General features: G+C 38.1%; 3 protein-coding genes across 3 annotated transcripts in view; all 3 read left to right on the top strand.

Moving 5' to 3' along the window:
* Nucleotides 1-11287, top strand: part of tdp1 (tyrosyl-DNA phosphodiesterase 1) — a 44828-nt gene extending 33541 nt beyond the window's left edge. The window contains exon 16 of the mRNA XM_084392932.1: nucleotides 9196-11287. Within this exon, the coding sequence (XP_084249058.1) occupies nucleotides 9196-9269 (74 nt within the window). The 3' untranslated portion in view covers nucleotides 9270-11287. The remainder of the gene's footprint in view (nucleotides 1-9195) is intronic.
* The window catches only part of nrxn3a (neurexin 3a), a 759351-nt gene that overhangs the window by 632395 nt on the left and 109806 nt on the right, over nucleotides 1-17150 (top strand). The window lies entirely within an intron of this gene.
* kcnk13a (potassium channel, subfamily K, member 13a) lies at nucleotides 13935-16940 on the top strand. The gene is made up of 2 exons (XM_084393007.1): nucleotides 13935-14318; nucleotides 15697-16940. The coding sequence occupies exons 1-2, from the start codon at nucleotides 13988-13990 to the stop codon at nucleotides 16584-16586; spliced, it is 1221 nt and encodes a 406-aa protein (XP_084249133.1). The 5' UTR covers nucleotides 13935-13987; the 3' UTR covers nucleotides 16587-16940.

Below are 17150 nucleotides of genomic sequence, written 5' to 3'. Positions count from 1 at the left end.
GGCACTGAAAGTTCATTAAGAATGTCTATATAACACATATGGTGTATCTTGTGAATCATTTTAAGTGTCGCAGTGCGATTGGTAAAATGGTCTTAATTTCATTGCAGTCATTGGTTTAATGAAAAAGATTGCGAACTTAGGAGACTCCTGTATCTCCTCTCTGGCTGATATCTCTTTACGATATCTCCTGAAACCAGGTGCTCCCCCCTGGGGTACATGGATTGGCCCAAACAACTCTAAACAACATTTGTATAACCCCTGTTGTTCTGGTCTGGTATTTAAGGTGAGGGGACAGAGCAATCTTTGGGACTCTTTTACCAGGATCATCCCCCATAGTGATGTTTCAGTGCTTTCCGGTTGGAAAGCCCTGACACATTACTGTGTCTTTGTCAGGAAAACATTGCTTACTTTTAGAGTCATCTTTGAGTAAATGATGTCATATATTTTTGAATTGGCTTTTAATAATTTACTTCTGTAATTGGCATGATATATTTTTACCTGACAAATAAATGTTACATCTTGATTTATTCTGCATTCTTCTGAAATCATTATTTCCAGTAGATTAATGTGTAGTCTGGTGTTTCCGCAAAACTTTGTCCAGAATAGATCAAACTGGAGGCACTTTGAATGGACCATGGGGCACATCTTAGAAAGACCTCCTGATTTCTGACTGTTCCCTGACTTAGCATGTTGTACGCTGCAAATATTATAAAAAATTACGCCTATGGGTCTGTAGTGCGCGGCTGCATAGGGTAAAATATTTGCACTGCACCCTCTGACTATTTCAGGACTGGCTGGTTTGTGATCGTGAGCGCGCAGTCGCGACGTGACGTCTCAAAGCGACACTAGGTCCGTAATGAACGAATAATTGAAAGTATGGGATAATCAGAATTATCAAAGAACTAAATTAATTCATAATCAATGTTTATGATTATTTTCTAATCAGAAATACGATCTAAATTTGATTATCATTTGAAATTGGAGTCAGATTACGCATAGAGCTAAAGTAATACTAAAACTAAGTTCCAATAAATTAAGTGAACTTCACTGGAGCGCTGAAAAGGCATACACGCTTTAAACCTTCGCCAGGCCGTTGGATTCCGTCGTTGGGCCAATGGATGGTCCTTACAAAGTGGTGACAGTCCCTCCGTGATTCTCCAGGTTGCGAGTGTCTTTTCAGTGAAATATTGGGACTTGCAACAAGTAAGAGAAATAAGATGTCCTTCTCTTTCTTCAGCCGTTTGGTAAGTCAATTCTCTTTTGCCTTTTAGAAGTGTTGAGGGAAAATTCAGACGCACCTCATATAGACACATTTGTAGAATGGGTCGGCATACCCAGTTAGACCGGAGAACGCAAAATCCGGTGGGGCTTGAGAATTAGATAAAACCACATATCAGGGACATGATAGCGGCAGCGTAGATGAGAAAAGATATCCCTTGCTTTAACTTTAAATGCCTCCTTGTTTGTCTATGCAACAAGTGATGAAACCTAAATTGGGATAACATCATCCACATTTTATTCTGGTACTCAACAGAGGGTTGAAAACTAAAAACTAAAATTCTGAGGTAAATAATGTTGTTACATTTAATTATTTGTTTTGTTGCAACAACATTGCAATAATGGAAATAAGAAAATGGTCACGTTAACTGGTGAAAAAATCTTGTGATTTGATGAGCTAAAAGATAACAAGTAAAACTGTGTCACTTGAGTACTTTGTGTGTGAAATGTAAAGTTGGACAAAACAGTGTAATTAAATTAGAACATTTCAAAAGAAATGATCTGAGAAAATGATCTCAGTCCTAGAGAACAGCTGCTATGCAGAAGTCCTAGAGGCTGAAATTTGGGAAAATACGCTAAATTCTAAAACTGATGCATATAATGACAATTATTGTGTTACTAGAGGCTTGTAACCAGGCCTGATAGTGTCAGAGGACATGCATAGCTTGTCCCTATCTTATGAGATAATTTAGACAAAGACCAATGTGAATTACATCAAAGTAATCACTGTTCTTTGAAAATCTTTCAATAGTGTCAAAAAAGTTCATGACTGATGTCTATGGTTTAAACAACACCATTTAAGGCTCAGTCTTATAAAACATAACTTTTAATTTGGTTTTATACCAGACTTTGCAATCACTGCGTTATTGTATGTTTTCGAGGTCTCAAAAGAGACTGACAAAAGCAACAAACCATAAAACAATCTTGGCGCCCTCCATGAGACCTGTTTGTCCAACCTTTATTTCATATTCAAATAAGATTCTTAAAAGAATGCAACTGATAACATCTCAGCCTAAAATAAGATAATTGTGTCCAATTCTAAATTGTAGTCACAAAAATCTTTAAATTGAGCAATGATTTGACCCATGTTTCTCAATGCCTGCAGTCCATTGAATGTTCACAGCATCAAAGCAGCTGTAACTGGTTTCCAGTTTGGGTTGTTGCTGTGTACACAATGCTAATGCCAGCACAGCTGGAGCTGCAGGGCCAAATGCCTTCTAAAAAGATCAGTGAGAAGATAACAAGTCAGTTTGGACACATTACTCAGTAGAAACCCCCGAGACCAGTAAATAAAATTAGTTTGATTTATACAATTTTATAGAATAATTTATATTATGACCAGATTGTAATATATATTATATTGTAATGGCCAAGAATGGCTTTAATCTCGTGATGATTCAGCATTGGGTTAGAAGAGGAAAGGATGTTTAATGAGAATGAAAAGAATCAGAATGTAGAAAGATGGTACGTGTATGTAGGGAACAAGAAGAAGGAACACTAGTGTTGGGAGGAATGAGATAATAGATGGTTAGAGAAAGTATTGGTAAGAAAGGAAACTGAAAGGAAGAATGAATCAGAAAGAACTTCTTTACCTTCTATTTGTGCAAGAATCTTTAATGAGAGAAATTACAATGCCCAGTATATACCAACTAAAATGATCAACCTGATTGCCATGTCTTGAATATCCATCCAAATCCACAGGATGATTTTATTTTGATCTAACAGAGATTTAACCCAGTAACAAGGGGAGGTACAAATTTTAATTTTCTCTTGCAACAAAACCACAAATGAAGCGGCGCAAGGGTTAAAAACTCCTCTCTGGGAGCTTCAGCTCACATGGAATCTGATCAGGGAAGGTATTTTACTGGACATGTAAGAACAGTTGTGTGAATTGTAAATATCAGGCAGAAAATCTAAAGTCTTTATGGACCACAGAGATCCAAATGGTCAAGAGTTTGAATAGCACCATAAATTCCAAAGGCTAAAACAAACAAGCGCAGCACCACACCTGGTGATCTAATTGCTCTAAACACAGATCTGGCTAGTGTAAATAAACAGCATCATGTAAAGAGATTCCCCCAGCAGACCTGAGGGTCTTAATGCTCACAACACAGCAGACTGTGTAAGTTTACATGCAATAGCAGTCAGATCTGACCATTATCACTGTTTAATTGACCTTTTCTTTGCAAACACATGATCATGATAATGATACATGTCTTTGTAAACAAAAACAAATTATCTTCTAATGGCGTAAAATCTTAACAGATCAAAGCCATCAGTAACAACTGTCTGGCAAGGGCAATCAAAATAAATATTGAGATCGACCATCTATCTTAATGCAATTTGTATAAAGGCTCAAGATTAAACTGTGTTTTCCTCTCTAGGTCTATTTCCCTTACAGGCGGACAAATGACTTTCTTTAGAACCAGATTCCACAAGGATCTGGTCTCGCCTGCCTTAAGCAGGACACACAGCTTTACATGTAGGAGATGGGGGTGGAGAAACTTCAAGGGGCCGCTCACACCTCACAACACTACAGAAGTAGCTCCTGTATGTGGCCTCCCAGTTTAGAACTGGAACTAAATTATGCAGCACAGATTATGTTAGGATAAAACACCACCCATCTCCTATACACAAACATACATAATACACACCATCACTATGGCAATCTTAGAACATCTCTACCTGGCATAGATCATAAGACTATCCAGGCCAAAATTATTCACATCATGCAATACATCATTCACCTTCATACATATAGGACAAGGGAAATTATTTTAATAATTTATTTTCAACATTACAGACTTGTCAACTTCCTGTATGTAAATACTGTGCTGTGCATAGGACATGCATGGCTGTGGTCACACATCAATTGACTTAAATCCTCATTAAAAATCGAATTAAGACCCATTAAAACAACTGGTCTTTGGACAAAACATTTATTATGTCCAGTCGTTGTTGAAAATTGGGAGGGCCCCCTAGTTTCCAACAAATGACTAATGACAATAAAAAATGATCTAAACAATTAAATCTAAAATGCAGACATTTCTATTTGTCAACTATACAATTCAGACCTGCACTATTGAGTGTGACCTAGCCTGTACATCAAATGCACAGAGGATAATTACAAAAGTTAAACTAGAGAATTTAAATATCTGTTTCTATACATTTCATTCTCTAATTGAATCTATTAAAACATTCAGTTTCATTGATGATTTGCACTTATAACAACTAATGTAGACAATTTTATAATTATGAAATTGTGTATTTCCATGTTTAATTATATGATATACTCTAATTACTCTAATTATGCATACCGCTAGTAAATATACTAGTTATGGTGACTTCCTGCTACCCTCCCTTGATTATCCAGACCAAATCTAAATTCCACTACCAGATCACTGCGGTAGTGAAGAATTTGGTGATCAAATTACACCTGTTCATTAAATATATGATTCTGAAAAAGAGACCATATTTACCACTCGCACCTTTGACTTTTGAGTTTCACATGTTTGAGTACATCATGTTGTGTTATCTTGTGTTCTTGTGTTTATCCAATAACTTTTTCCTCATCTTACAATAACCACAAATACATCAGTGTTCAATTATTGGTATTGGTCATTCAGAAATTGTTCAGGTGTCTCACACGCAGTGGAGCGTCATCAGTGAAATGATTCCTTCAACTATGGACTACTGATCTACCCGGCAAATGAAACCTTCTGCTTGAAGGTGACCGAGGACTTCTCAAAGGGTCAGTTAAAACATCCTAGGGAGGACAAAGATGTTTCCGCAAAGCGTTATAATGACACTTTCCAATGACACTTTCTGATCATGCTGACCAACGCAAACAGACTTGATACAACGACATCATTCTACAGACTGAATACCAACGCAACCAAGTGCAGGTGGAAGCAAACCCGGCCAAGAAGTGGTCAGCCCTATGAACACTCAGAGAATAACACTGAAAATGTGGAAACAGGAAAATGTCCAAAAAATGTCCCCTTAGGCCTGATCTAAATCTGTCCCAAGGGGCCAGGGGCCGTCTGTAAGAACTGATTTTCCTGCTTAAACAAAACGCACCCTGCAATAAAGCCATAAAATGCACCCTGGTCAGCAGATAGCAAAGACAGAGCACAAAACCTTGTCCTGCCCAAACTTATCTCCTTGTCCCCTTGTTTGACTTCAACTCATCCCCCCTCTCCTTCCTCAAGGCACTGAAAGTTCATTAAGAATGTCTATATAACACATATGGTGTATCTTGTGAATCATTTTAAGTGTCGCAGTGCGATTGGTAAAATGGTCTTAATTTCATTGCAGTCATTGGTTTAATGAAAAAGATTGCGAACTTAGGAGAATCCTGTATCTCCTCTCTGGCTGATATCTCTTTACGATATCTCCTGAAACCAGGTGCTCCCCCCTGGGGTACATGGATTGGCCCAAACAACTCTAAACAACATTTGTATAACCCCTGTTGTTCTGGTCTGGTATTTAAGGTGAGGGGACAGAGCAATCTTTGGGACTCTTTTACCAGGATCATCCCCCATAGTGATGTTTCAGTGCTTTCCGGTTGGAAAGCCCTGACACATTACTATGGGGGATGATCCTGGTAAAAGAGTCCCAAAGATTGCTCTGTCCCCTCACCTTAAATACCAGACCAGAACAACAGGGGTTATACAAATGTTGTTTAGAGTTGTTTGGGCCAATCCATGTACCCCAGGGGGGAGCACCTGGTTTCAGGAGATATCGTAAAGAGATATCAGCCAGAGAGGAGATACAGGATTCTCCTAAGTTCGCAATCTTTTTCATTAAACCAATGACTGCAATGAAATTAAGACCATTTTACCAATCGCACTGCGACACTTAAAATGATTCACAAGATACACCATATGTGTTATATAGACATTCTTAATGAACTTTCAGTGCCTTGAGGAAGGAGAGGGGGGATGAGTTGAAGTCAAACAAGGGGACAAGGAGATAAGTTTGGGCAGGACAAGGTTTTGTGCTCTGTCTTTGCTATCTGCTGACCAGGGTGCATTTTATGGCTTTATTGCAGGGTGCGTTTTGTTTAAGCAGGAAAATCAGTTCTTACACTGTCAAAGAGCACCGTCCTTCGGATGAGACGTTAAACCGAGGTCCTGGCTCTCTGTGGTCATTAAAAATCCCAGGATGTCCTTCGAAAAAGAGTAGGGGTGTACCCCGGCATCCTGGCCAAATTTGCCCCTTGGCCTCTGTCCATCATGGCCTCCTAATCATCCCCATATACTGATTGGCTTCATCACTGTCTCCTCTCCACCAGTAAGCTGGTGTGTGGTGGGCGTTCTGGCGCAATATGGCTGCCGTCGCATCATCCAGGTGGATGCTGCACATTGGTGGTGGTTGAGGAGATTCCCACTTTCATGTAAAGCGCTTTGAGTACCTGGAAAAGCGCTATATAAATGTAACAAATTATTATTATTATTATTATTATTATCCGAAACAGATGAACGTGAATCTGGCAACAACTTCGCAACCACTACCCTATCATTGTGGCAGTGATATAGATAGATAGATAGATAGATAGATAGATAGATAGATAGATAGATAGATAGATAGATAGATAGATAGATAGATAGATAGATAGATAGATAGATAGATAGATAGATAGATAGATAGATAGATAGATAGATAGATAGTGAGGAAAATAAGTATTTGAACACCCTGCTATTTTGCAAGTTCTCCCACTTGGAAATCATGGAGGGGTCTGAAATTGTCATCGTAGGTGCATGTCCACTGTGAGAGACATAATCTAAAAAAAAAAAATCCAGAAATCACAATATATGATTTTTTAACTATTTATTTGTATGATACAGCTGCAAATAAGTATTTGAACACCTGTCTATCAGCTAGAATTCTGACCCTCAAAGACCTGTTAGTCTGCCTTTAAAATGTCCACCTCCACTCCATTTATTATCCTAAATTAGATGCACCTGTTTGAGGTCGTTAGCTGCATAAAGACACCTGTCCACCCCATACAATCAGTAAGAATCCAACTACTAACATGGCCAAAACCAAAGAGCTGTCCAAAGACACTAGAGACAAAATTGTACACCTCCACAAGGCTGGAAAGGGCTACGGGGAAATTGCCAAGCAGCTTGGTGAAAAAAGGTCCACTATTGGAGCAATCAGTAGAAAATGGAAGCTAAACATGACTGTCAATCTCCCTCGGACTGGGGCTCCATGCAAGATCTCACCTCGTGGGGTCTCAATGATCCTAAGAAAGGTGAGAAATCAGCCCAGAACTACACGGGAGGAGCTGGTCAATGACCTGAAAAGAGCTGGGACCACCGTTTCCAAGGTTACTGTTGGTAATACACTAAGACGTCATGGTTTGAAATCATGCATGGCACGGAAGGTTCCCCTGCTTAAACCAGCACATGTCAAGGCCCGTCTTAAGTTTGCCAATGACCATTTGGATGGTCCAGAGGAGTCATGGGAGAAAGTCATGTGGTCAGATGAGACCAAAATAGAACTTTTTGGTCATAATTCCACTAAACGTGTTTGGAGGAAGAAGAATGATGAGTACCATCCCAAGAACACCATCCCTACTGTGAAGCATGGGGGTGGTAGCATCATGCTTTGGGGGTGTTTTTCTGCACATGGGACAGGGCGACTGCACTGTATTAAGGAGAGGATGACCGGGGCCATGTATTGCGAGATTTTGGGGAACAACCTCCTTCCCTCAGTTAGAGCATTGAAGATGGGTCGAGGCTGGGTCTTCCAACATGACAATGACCCGAAGCACACAGCCAGGATAACCAAGGAGTGGCTCTGTAAGAAGCATATCAAGGTTCTGGCGTGGCCTAGCCAGTCTCCAGACCTAAACCCAATAGAGAATCTTTGGAGGGAGCTCAAACTCCGTGTTTCTCAGCGACAGCCCAGAAACCTGACTGATCTAGAGAAGATCTGTGTGGAGGAGTGGGCCAAAATCCCTCCTGCAGTGTGTGCAAACCTGGTGAAAAACTACAGGAAACGTTTGACCTCTGTAATTGCAAACAAAGGCTACTGTACCAAATATTAACATTGATTTTCTCAGGTGGTCAAATACTTATTTGCAGCTGTATCATACAAATAAATAGTTAAAAAATCATACATTGTGATTTCTGGATTTTTTTTTTTAGATTATGTCTCTCACAGTGGACATGCACCTACGATGACAATTTCAGACCCCTCCATGATTTCTAAGTGGGAGAACTTGCAAAACAGAAGGGTGTTCAAATACTTATTTTCCTCACTGTATATATATATATATATATATAAATATATATAAATGAATAAATGTGTGATGTAGCATCCAGCATTTCATATATTTTATATACTAGCTTTTAGAAGATTGACTATTGTATGCCCCTGCATTTCACCCAATTATCTGTGAGAACTCCTTTGAGATAAGTGACAGTTACATTTTATGTAAGTCATAAATGTCTAATGTTCTCATATCATTGGTATTTTATCTAAGCTGTTTAACAATGAGCCTTTTTGACTAATTTGCCGCATCATTTTGTTTCATGAGCTTTTTAGAGGTATTTTAACTGCTGTGTTGTTTTTGTGATTGAATCCAGTTGTCAGCTGGTTTCCATGGATACTGCTGCTCTACTGTCTTTTCTAGAAGTCTATATCCTATAATTCATTACTAAGTAAACCACACAGTGTGTGCATGATCCTTCATATAGTAGTTATGTCACAGGTAAGTATATGTCAAGGGAGAGATCACCCTTGAGGAAGAGGTCAGAACCTTCTTTTCCATGCCGGGAATCTTTGTTGGCCCAGAGTAAATATGTATTTCTGCACTGACTGACTCAAAGTATCATGAACTGCATTGAGCAGGTTTCCAGTAAATGTATGCTGTTGCATTTCAGTTGTGTTTTCTTCTCCTTGCAGATAAGCCTTGGATCTGGAATATTCCACACACTCAAGCCCCAGACACTCATGGAAATGTATGGGTACCTTCTTGAGGAGTTCAAGCAGCTGGGATCATCTGCAAAAGACAGAATTATTATGGAAATCAGACCACCAGCGTCTCACTCTGCTCTCTGTCTGTTCAGTTCGCTCTTGTTTAGCCACCTTAATGACACCCTTTAACCCTTGACAGCAATGGTAGGTACATATACAGTACACCATAATAGTGTGCACCCTTAATGCTGTGTTTTAGTCTTTTGTTGTTATAGACACTGTAGAGATGTTTAGTTATGCATTTATCATAAACATTTTTGTAAAAATGCCAAATAAATTCCATTTTACATCCAGAAAGCTTTGAACTATGTAATACATTTTTCAGTTGCAGTGTCAGAAAGAGCTTGTGCTTTTCTTAAAAGCCAGTAATGTATGTAGAAAATAGCAATCCAATAATGTTTTTATTCCGTGAAACAACCGTCAATTGCTTTGACCCAATCATATTTACACCTCAATTCAGGAACATGAAATTATATTGGGTTTTTTTATTATAAAAATAAGAAAAGCAATTTTTCAAATCCATTTTCAAACAGATTTGTTAGGTAGAGTTCAGATAAAAAGAGAACTACGGTAAATGAAATGGTGAAAACATCTCAAATTGTTTTTTTTAAGTTTGATTATGGACATGTCCTCTGAAATGAATTCTGGGTGAATCCGCCAAGGGCGGATAGATTTTTTCATTCCCGGCTACAGTGAAGCAGGAATATGTTTAGGAGGACTGTGCTCCCCCGGCATCACAGATGAATTGAATGTGTTCAAAATACAGAACAATTGGTGCTGTTCCTTGCTTATCCTGAAATTGTCATGTTGCCTAGCAACATTGGAATTTAGCACTACATTGATACAGGAATTCCCTGTGGCCCCCCATACAGTTTTTTCGTCCTATAATCAACAAATATTGTGATTCTGCATTATTTTTATGTTATCTTGGACCTTTGCCTCCAGCACATCTGTACAGAAAAGTTACAGCTAGTATGTCGCTTGTAGAGTTTCTATTGTACATTTTAATGACAATGAAATATTCAATTTTGGGTGGAACTGAATTATGTCCTGCACAGTCGTCTGTGACATTTGTTGGAACCGTTTTAGACTTTGATCAGATTATTAGAGAGCTCTCCTCCATTCTAAAAAGGTATTTTAGTACTGATCTCGGATCATTAGAATAATACCTAACATAGCAATCTGGCTGAGGAGGATCATTATGTTTATTATTCACAGAGTGATTACTGTTAACTATTCCAACTGCATCCCTGCTATTACTAATAATTGTCCCCATGTTGCTTAAACGCATAGTTTAGATTTTCTATCTTCACTTTTCTTAGACATTTTTCCAGTTGTTTCACTGACTGTTCCAAAGGTGGATTTAGTGTAAATATGAATACAGTTCTCCTCAAGTTCACACATTTGTCTCTTACCTGGGGTAACCACAGATGAAGTTTATTAAATGAACTATGGACATATTCCAACATTTTACAAATTGGTCTACACTTTACTGGGGCATTTTACATTTTCGTGTAGCCTATTCATTTAGCATTTATTGTGTCTGGTTACTGATAAAGTTGCACATGCACAATCAGGCTACAGGTGTCTTGTGTTTTGTGATACTTGCATGTGTGAGGATTGTATAGACATGAAGGCATCATGTGGCAAGCTGTTTTTACTTTTATTCTTTGAAACTAACTAGGAATCTAGATATATGTAGTGCTCCGACTAGTGGGTATTACAGTTGTCACTCGCGCCTATTCGATTTTTACTAGAGACTATTCAAATTCTTATTTATTAGTCCAGATTTGCTACTGTAAAACTGTAATTTCTAACAGTAGAATGTCTAAATATACAGCATTTTTCTGTTTTTAGACCATTTCATTCATAATTCAGTATCACACTGTAGAAGTGTACATTATGGGGTTGATTCACTCATTTCAAGTTTCTAGGTCAAGAAATACATTTTAACTTCTCTCCCAATGTGTTTTATGTCCACTCTTCAGGGTTTAATGTGATCATTAAAAGACATTTGAGCAAATTTGTGGGTCGTTTTAAGCTTTTGTGAGCGTCTGTTCGCTTTTCAAGCATCAGTTTGCCTGTGACAGAGAAGTCATTTTTCCCCGGAGTAAAAAAGAAAAGAAAATGTGCCTGTGATAAGGATAAGTGGAAATTGGAGTGTGAGAAGACGTATAAACGAATGTTCATCTGAGTATACGGTAAGTCAATCTTTTCTGGAGCTTAAGGCCCTGATATACTCCAAGTGAAATTGAAGAACGAACTGATGTGACGTCATTTCGAACAAAATCAGGCCAAAACAAAGTTGGTTTGGAGGGGAGTTGGTTTGGGAGTTCGAAACTGCTTGCCAAAGCGAAAATTTCGCTCCGGCTGGTAAACACCTTTGTACGACCATTGGTCTGTGGCGATTACATCGTAGGTAGTTGTGCTCTGAGGCTCCGCCTTCTTTCACGTGGAAATCTTTTCTTGTTCAATTGGCCTGTTCAGTCGGTCGAGATCAGACATCGTGAGTGAAAACATGAACACACTGGAGAGCTGCTTTATAGTAGAAAATAAAGTTGTACTTCTGATGAAACGAGACTCTGACAATCTTTTTCATGTTTAATACGATAAAGCTGCTTGATTTTAAGCAATCTGTAAGTGCTAAACGTGACGTGACTTTACTAGAGTGCTGAATTGCAGAGCTTGTCCAAACATATCCACTTTGCTCTGATTATCAGATGCTTTTCTTATGCTTTATTTAAAAAATGCTTGCTGTTTTCTCAATTTTGTTGTGTTTTTACATATTCCTCTAAACTCCGCTCAACAAGAGTGGGTGTCGACGGATGTTCGATAACAATATATCACTGCTCACGTATTTCGAACATCGTTTTACCCCTAAATGAAGAACGAAAAAGAACTTTGCCGTGAGTATATCAGGGCCTTTACACACAGGAACATTGATGTTTCACATTATAGGCAAAAGTTAACATACATTATTCTTACAACCTGCTTTGGAAAGTTTTCCAAAAAAAATTTATTTTTTTTATTTATTTGTCATTTCAGGCTGGATGTAGATCCTGTGTTAACATAAGTATTGTGCTTTATTTCAGTATCGTAATCAGGTTTACGGCAAATAATTCAATGACTGAACAATTTTATTTTATCAATAAAAAACTGTATACGCATTATTTTTAGGCATCTTTTATGAAGTGCAACAGGACACATGACCTTACTGCAATCACATGCTTTGATGTTACCGGTGTTCACAAAAATGCTGGAAAAGTGCTTTGCTTTTCTGCTTATTATGCCCTTTGACATCAACCCTGAATATATTTTTGAAAAACTTGTACAATCTGATTTTAGGCCACATTTTGAAGAATGTTAACATTAAATAAGACTGTTGTATTTTTCATTGATAATGGTTTACTGCACTTTATTGACATTTTAGCTTATGACCATTTTCTGCTTTTTTCTTTAAAAAAAAATAAATGTTTTAAAATTCAGAGTATGATGTTTTCCATTTCCTTTGCCATTAAATAAGTAAAATATTATACCTTTGTAAGGTTATGACATATTCAATATAAGTATAATATGAAAAGCAGTCATTACAGTATTCCTTTGTATTAATACAATGAATTGCTGTATAGACAAAACTAATACTGTAAAATACATCATATATTTTGTAATAACAGAACTATACGGTAAATGTTGATTACAGTAGTAATCATGTAAAAATACACTAAGTGGCTGGCAACCCAGACCCAGCTGCCGGTATTTTACTTTAAATTTACAACGAAAAGTGTTTTATTAACCTAGTTACCTATACTTAATTCATATTACAAGATCCTTTTTTTCTTGTCATATGGCTAGTAAAAATGTTACAGTAATAATTGGAAAGCATGCAAGTGTCTGATGAAAGTATAAGTGTCTATTTGTTGCTATTCATTCAAAACATTTTTTTAACTTTAAAGTATAATCGTGAATACCTAAGTATTTGACAGTAAAACTGGATTGTGACTAGTTGTTAACTTCTGACTGAACCACAGATCCCCGAATCTAATGGCAAAATTGTGAATAGTAGCAAATTACTGGTGGCATTATCAGACTAATTTGATTAGTAGTAAACTATATTAGTCACTATTGGAGTTCTTGGTTATAATAGTAAAACAAGCAGCAAAAAAAAAAAAGAAAAGAAATATGTTTTGGTTTTAAAGTGTAATTTTTCAAATGGCTTGCCATATCCGTCTAGGCTCCGATAGTTTCGTGCAATCGCAGGGGACGTGTATAGTTGTGAGGTTTGTCAACTGAACATCGTGAAGGCTTACTAAAGTAGGTCTAGCTCATGCAAAAATAAATAAATGATGTAGGCTACATATAAACATTTATTTTAAAATAACCCATAAATGCAACCACTTGATGGACGTACCAGCGACTGAAGTGAATTGAAACAAGGTACGAAACATTATTTTCGATGAGACCCAGTGAGATGCATCACATGTGATGAGCTGAACTACCAGATCCACCCACAATCTCATCTAGGATTTCAGCTGGCACTAAATCCTTTCTCAGAGGATGGAATGAGCATCTCTCATCATCATTGCGCTTATGCAGCACATTTGGTGTACATGCAGCCCAAGAATAATGGAAGACGACGAAGTTTCTTACAGTTGCATGTACACTAACGTAAAATGTAAGATGTGGAGACTTTATTACCAGTCCTGTCCAGCAGTATCACATAATGGCATGTAGAGGCGCGTGCTGTTGTGGTCCTGCTAATGAAGATAATGCCAGGTTCATAATGTTGCTGCTCCTCATCATCCTCTACCTCCTGTGCGGAGCCGCGGTGTTTTCAGCCCTGGAGCATCCCAAGGAGAAACAGGCGAAGGAAAGGTGGGCTCAGAGGTTTGAGCTTTTCAGCCAAAAGTACAATCTCAACAAAAGTGATCTGGAGAAGTTCTTGAGACATTATGAAGAGGCGAACATTGCAGGAATACGGGTGGACACCCTCAGACCACGCTGGGATTTTACTGGAGCCTTTTATTTTGTCGGTACTGTCGTTTCCACCATCGGTAAGAATGATTAAAACATGAACATATATCCTGACTATTCAGTACAAGTATTCGTAAATATATGTTATTTAAGATATATTGTATTAATATAGCCTACCTAAATTCACAATATGGTTTATATTAACAATGTATTTACAACATTTATAAATAGTAATAGATGATGATAGTGTGTATATATTGTCACCATTTTTAATCCTGTGAATATTTCTTATAAAGTCCCCCTCCAAAAAAAAATTGTTTTTATATAAATGTAAAAATGTATATATATATATAAAAGATAAATATGTAATTTATTATTAACGAATACAAGTCAACCACAGAAATTGTGGTTACAGTTTACATTAGTGTTATGTTGTTGTGTTTTATTTATATTTATCTATTTGTGGAGATACTTGTATTATAAAATTTAATTCATTAAATTTTGTTTAAATATATTTGAAACATGCATGAACACTAATGTAAAGTGTTGCAAACTGTTCCCTTGAGCAGCAGGAGAGATGTTAGACTATTGATGCAGGTCACTGTCTGCATGTGGCTATTAGTGTAAAGTTATTGCTTATAGACTAGAGGCCAGTTGATATTATAAGTGAATATGTTGGGCTTAGCCTGAAATTTTGCAGCTTTTGAAAACCTTGCTTCTTGTACAGTTTCAGATCTGACACCACAAGAACTGAGATTTATAAAGGATCGTTATATGAAGTCAGTCGAAAATATTTCCTCCTTCGTTTTCTATACATTTTACTATTCCAAGTTGGCAAATATTGACATTAATATCTTCCCTAACTTAATAAAATGATGTTTATCTGCATTGAACACTACAGGTAATACAATAAAAGATGTGTTCAGACAATTTCCCAGTTTCCCTTGCCTGTATTCCTCACTAATTCAAGGAAAAAATTCCCAAAGGGGAACCCACACAACCTCACAATTTCCAAACAATGGAGACCTTTGTAGCTTATTGTCTTGCTATTCGCCATCGCCACATTGTGTTCATCTAACTGTTGCTGTTTAGTTTGGTTTCATTTCCTTTCTCATTATGAAATGAATGTGATAAAGTCTTCAGACCTGAGCTGAGGATGTGAATGTGCTTGTCTTCACAATGTCCTCCTTAATGGTGGCTTTTATGTGAGGGGGAAAACATTTATGAGAATAATAATGCAATCCACTTGTTATATGCATTTCAGTCAGCGTGACATGGGAAAGGTGGGAGATGTTTCAAGATCTGTCACCAATAGCAACACTTTCTTCTCCCGCTTTGAGGACGAAGAAAATAGTTTGTGGTGATTCAGCTCAATATAAGCCTGTGGCAGAAATGGTTTATTCAGTTATATACAGTGTGGGTATAACTTTGCATTTCTTCCTCTCATATTTCCCACAGGGTTTGGAATGACCACTCCTGCCACAGTCGGTGGCAAAATCTTCCTGATCTTTTATGGCCTCATTGGCTGTGCAGCCACCATTTTGTTTTTCAATCTGTTCTTGGAAAGAATAATAACCGTGTTGGCTTTTGTGCTCAAGTCCTGCTATGAAGTCCAACGGCGACGCAAAGGAGTTTTACCTCACGACAGCAGACGAGACTCGAGCAATGCGAGGCTAGACCTTGCAGGATGGAAGCCCTCAGTGTATTGTGTCATGTTGATTCTTTGCATGGCGGCAATGATCATTTCATGTTGTGCTTCGGCCATGTACTCCTCAATCGAGGGATGGGGGTACTTGGATTCGCTGTACTTCTGCTTTGTGGCATTCAGCACCATTGGCTTCGGGGATATGGTCAGCAGCCAGCGAGCCAGATACGAGAACCAGACCATCTACCGAATCGCCAATTTTTTCTTTATTTTAATGGGCGTTTGCTGCATTTACTCGCTATTCAACGTCATTTCCATTGTTATCAAACAGGTGCTCAACTGGCTCCTGAAAAAGCTTAAGATACATTGCCGTCACTGCCCCGGGAGGCCTCTCCGGCCCCGTAGGAACGCGGTCATGCCGGGCCATCTCCGAACACGTGTTCGCAACATATCCATAGACACGGATGCGGTGAATGATAGCGAGACGGATGGACGCAGGATGTCTGGAGAGATGATCTCCATGAGAGACTTCCTGGCGGCTAATAAGGTCAACTTGGCGATCATGCAGAAACAACTGTCTGAGACGGCCAACGGCCATCCGCGGCCGTGCGGCTCAACAAACAGGCACAACGGATTCTCTGGTGGGGTCGGAGCCCTGGGCATAATGAATAATAGGCTGGCAGAAACCAGTGCGGACAGATAAATATTACTTTTACAAACAAACTATCACAATGACTTTATGAAAAAGCCAGATTGCACTGCCCATAGTTTAGCTATATTGTTACTTTTATAATACAGATGTAGACTTGTACACAGTCTCTAATATGTGTTGAATGCTGTAGCTGAAATATCCATTGCTGCTCTAAAGGTAAAGAAGATTCGGAACTGAAGCTCAGGTCTGATTGAGGTGCTGGGAGAGGCTTTGCTGCACCATATTTTGACTCAAACTTTTTTTGGTTACACTTTATTTTAAGGTGTCCGTGTTACAGTGTCATTATACTGTACTGAGTACTGAGTAACATTAATTGAATACATGCTCTTTTTGCATGGTTTAAGAATAGAGGTGGGTTTAAGGTTAGTTGCATGTAATTATTCATAATTTATAGTTATTATAACACATGTAACGTGTAACAATGACACTAAAATAAAGTGTTAACACTTTTGTTATAATTTTTTTTGGCCAAACTAGCACTTTGTATGCCAAAATAAAAATGCACAGATGCCATGCGGGTAGATCTACAGTGGGGTCTACAAAGTCTAATCTATA

The sequence above is a fragment of the Rutilus rutilus genome, assembly GCF_951802725.1.
Source record: "Rutilus rutilus genome assembly, chromosome: 21".
Lineage (NCBI taxonomy): Eukaryota > Metazoa > Chordata > Actinopteri > Cypriniformes > Leuciscidae > Rutilus > Rutilus rutilus.
Note: the sequence above shows the minus strand (reverse complement) of the source record. Positions and strands in the feature narration are given on the sequence as shown.

What these genes read in the sequence shown, in the direction of transcription:
- kcnk13a (XM_084393007.1), top strand. Translation starts at nt 13,988, where the DNA reads ATGGCATGTAGAGGCGCGTGCTGTTGTGGTCCTGCTAATGAAGATAAT. An exon ending in TACTGTCGTTTCCACCATCG is followed by an intron (nt 14,319 to 15,696) that starts GTAAGAATGATT and finishes TATTTCCCACAG; the next exon opens with GGTTTGGAATGACCACTCCT.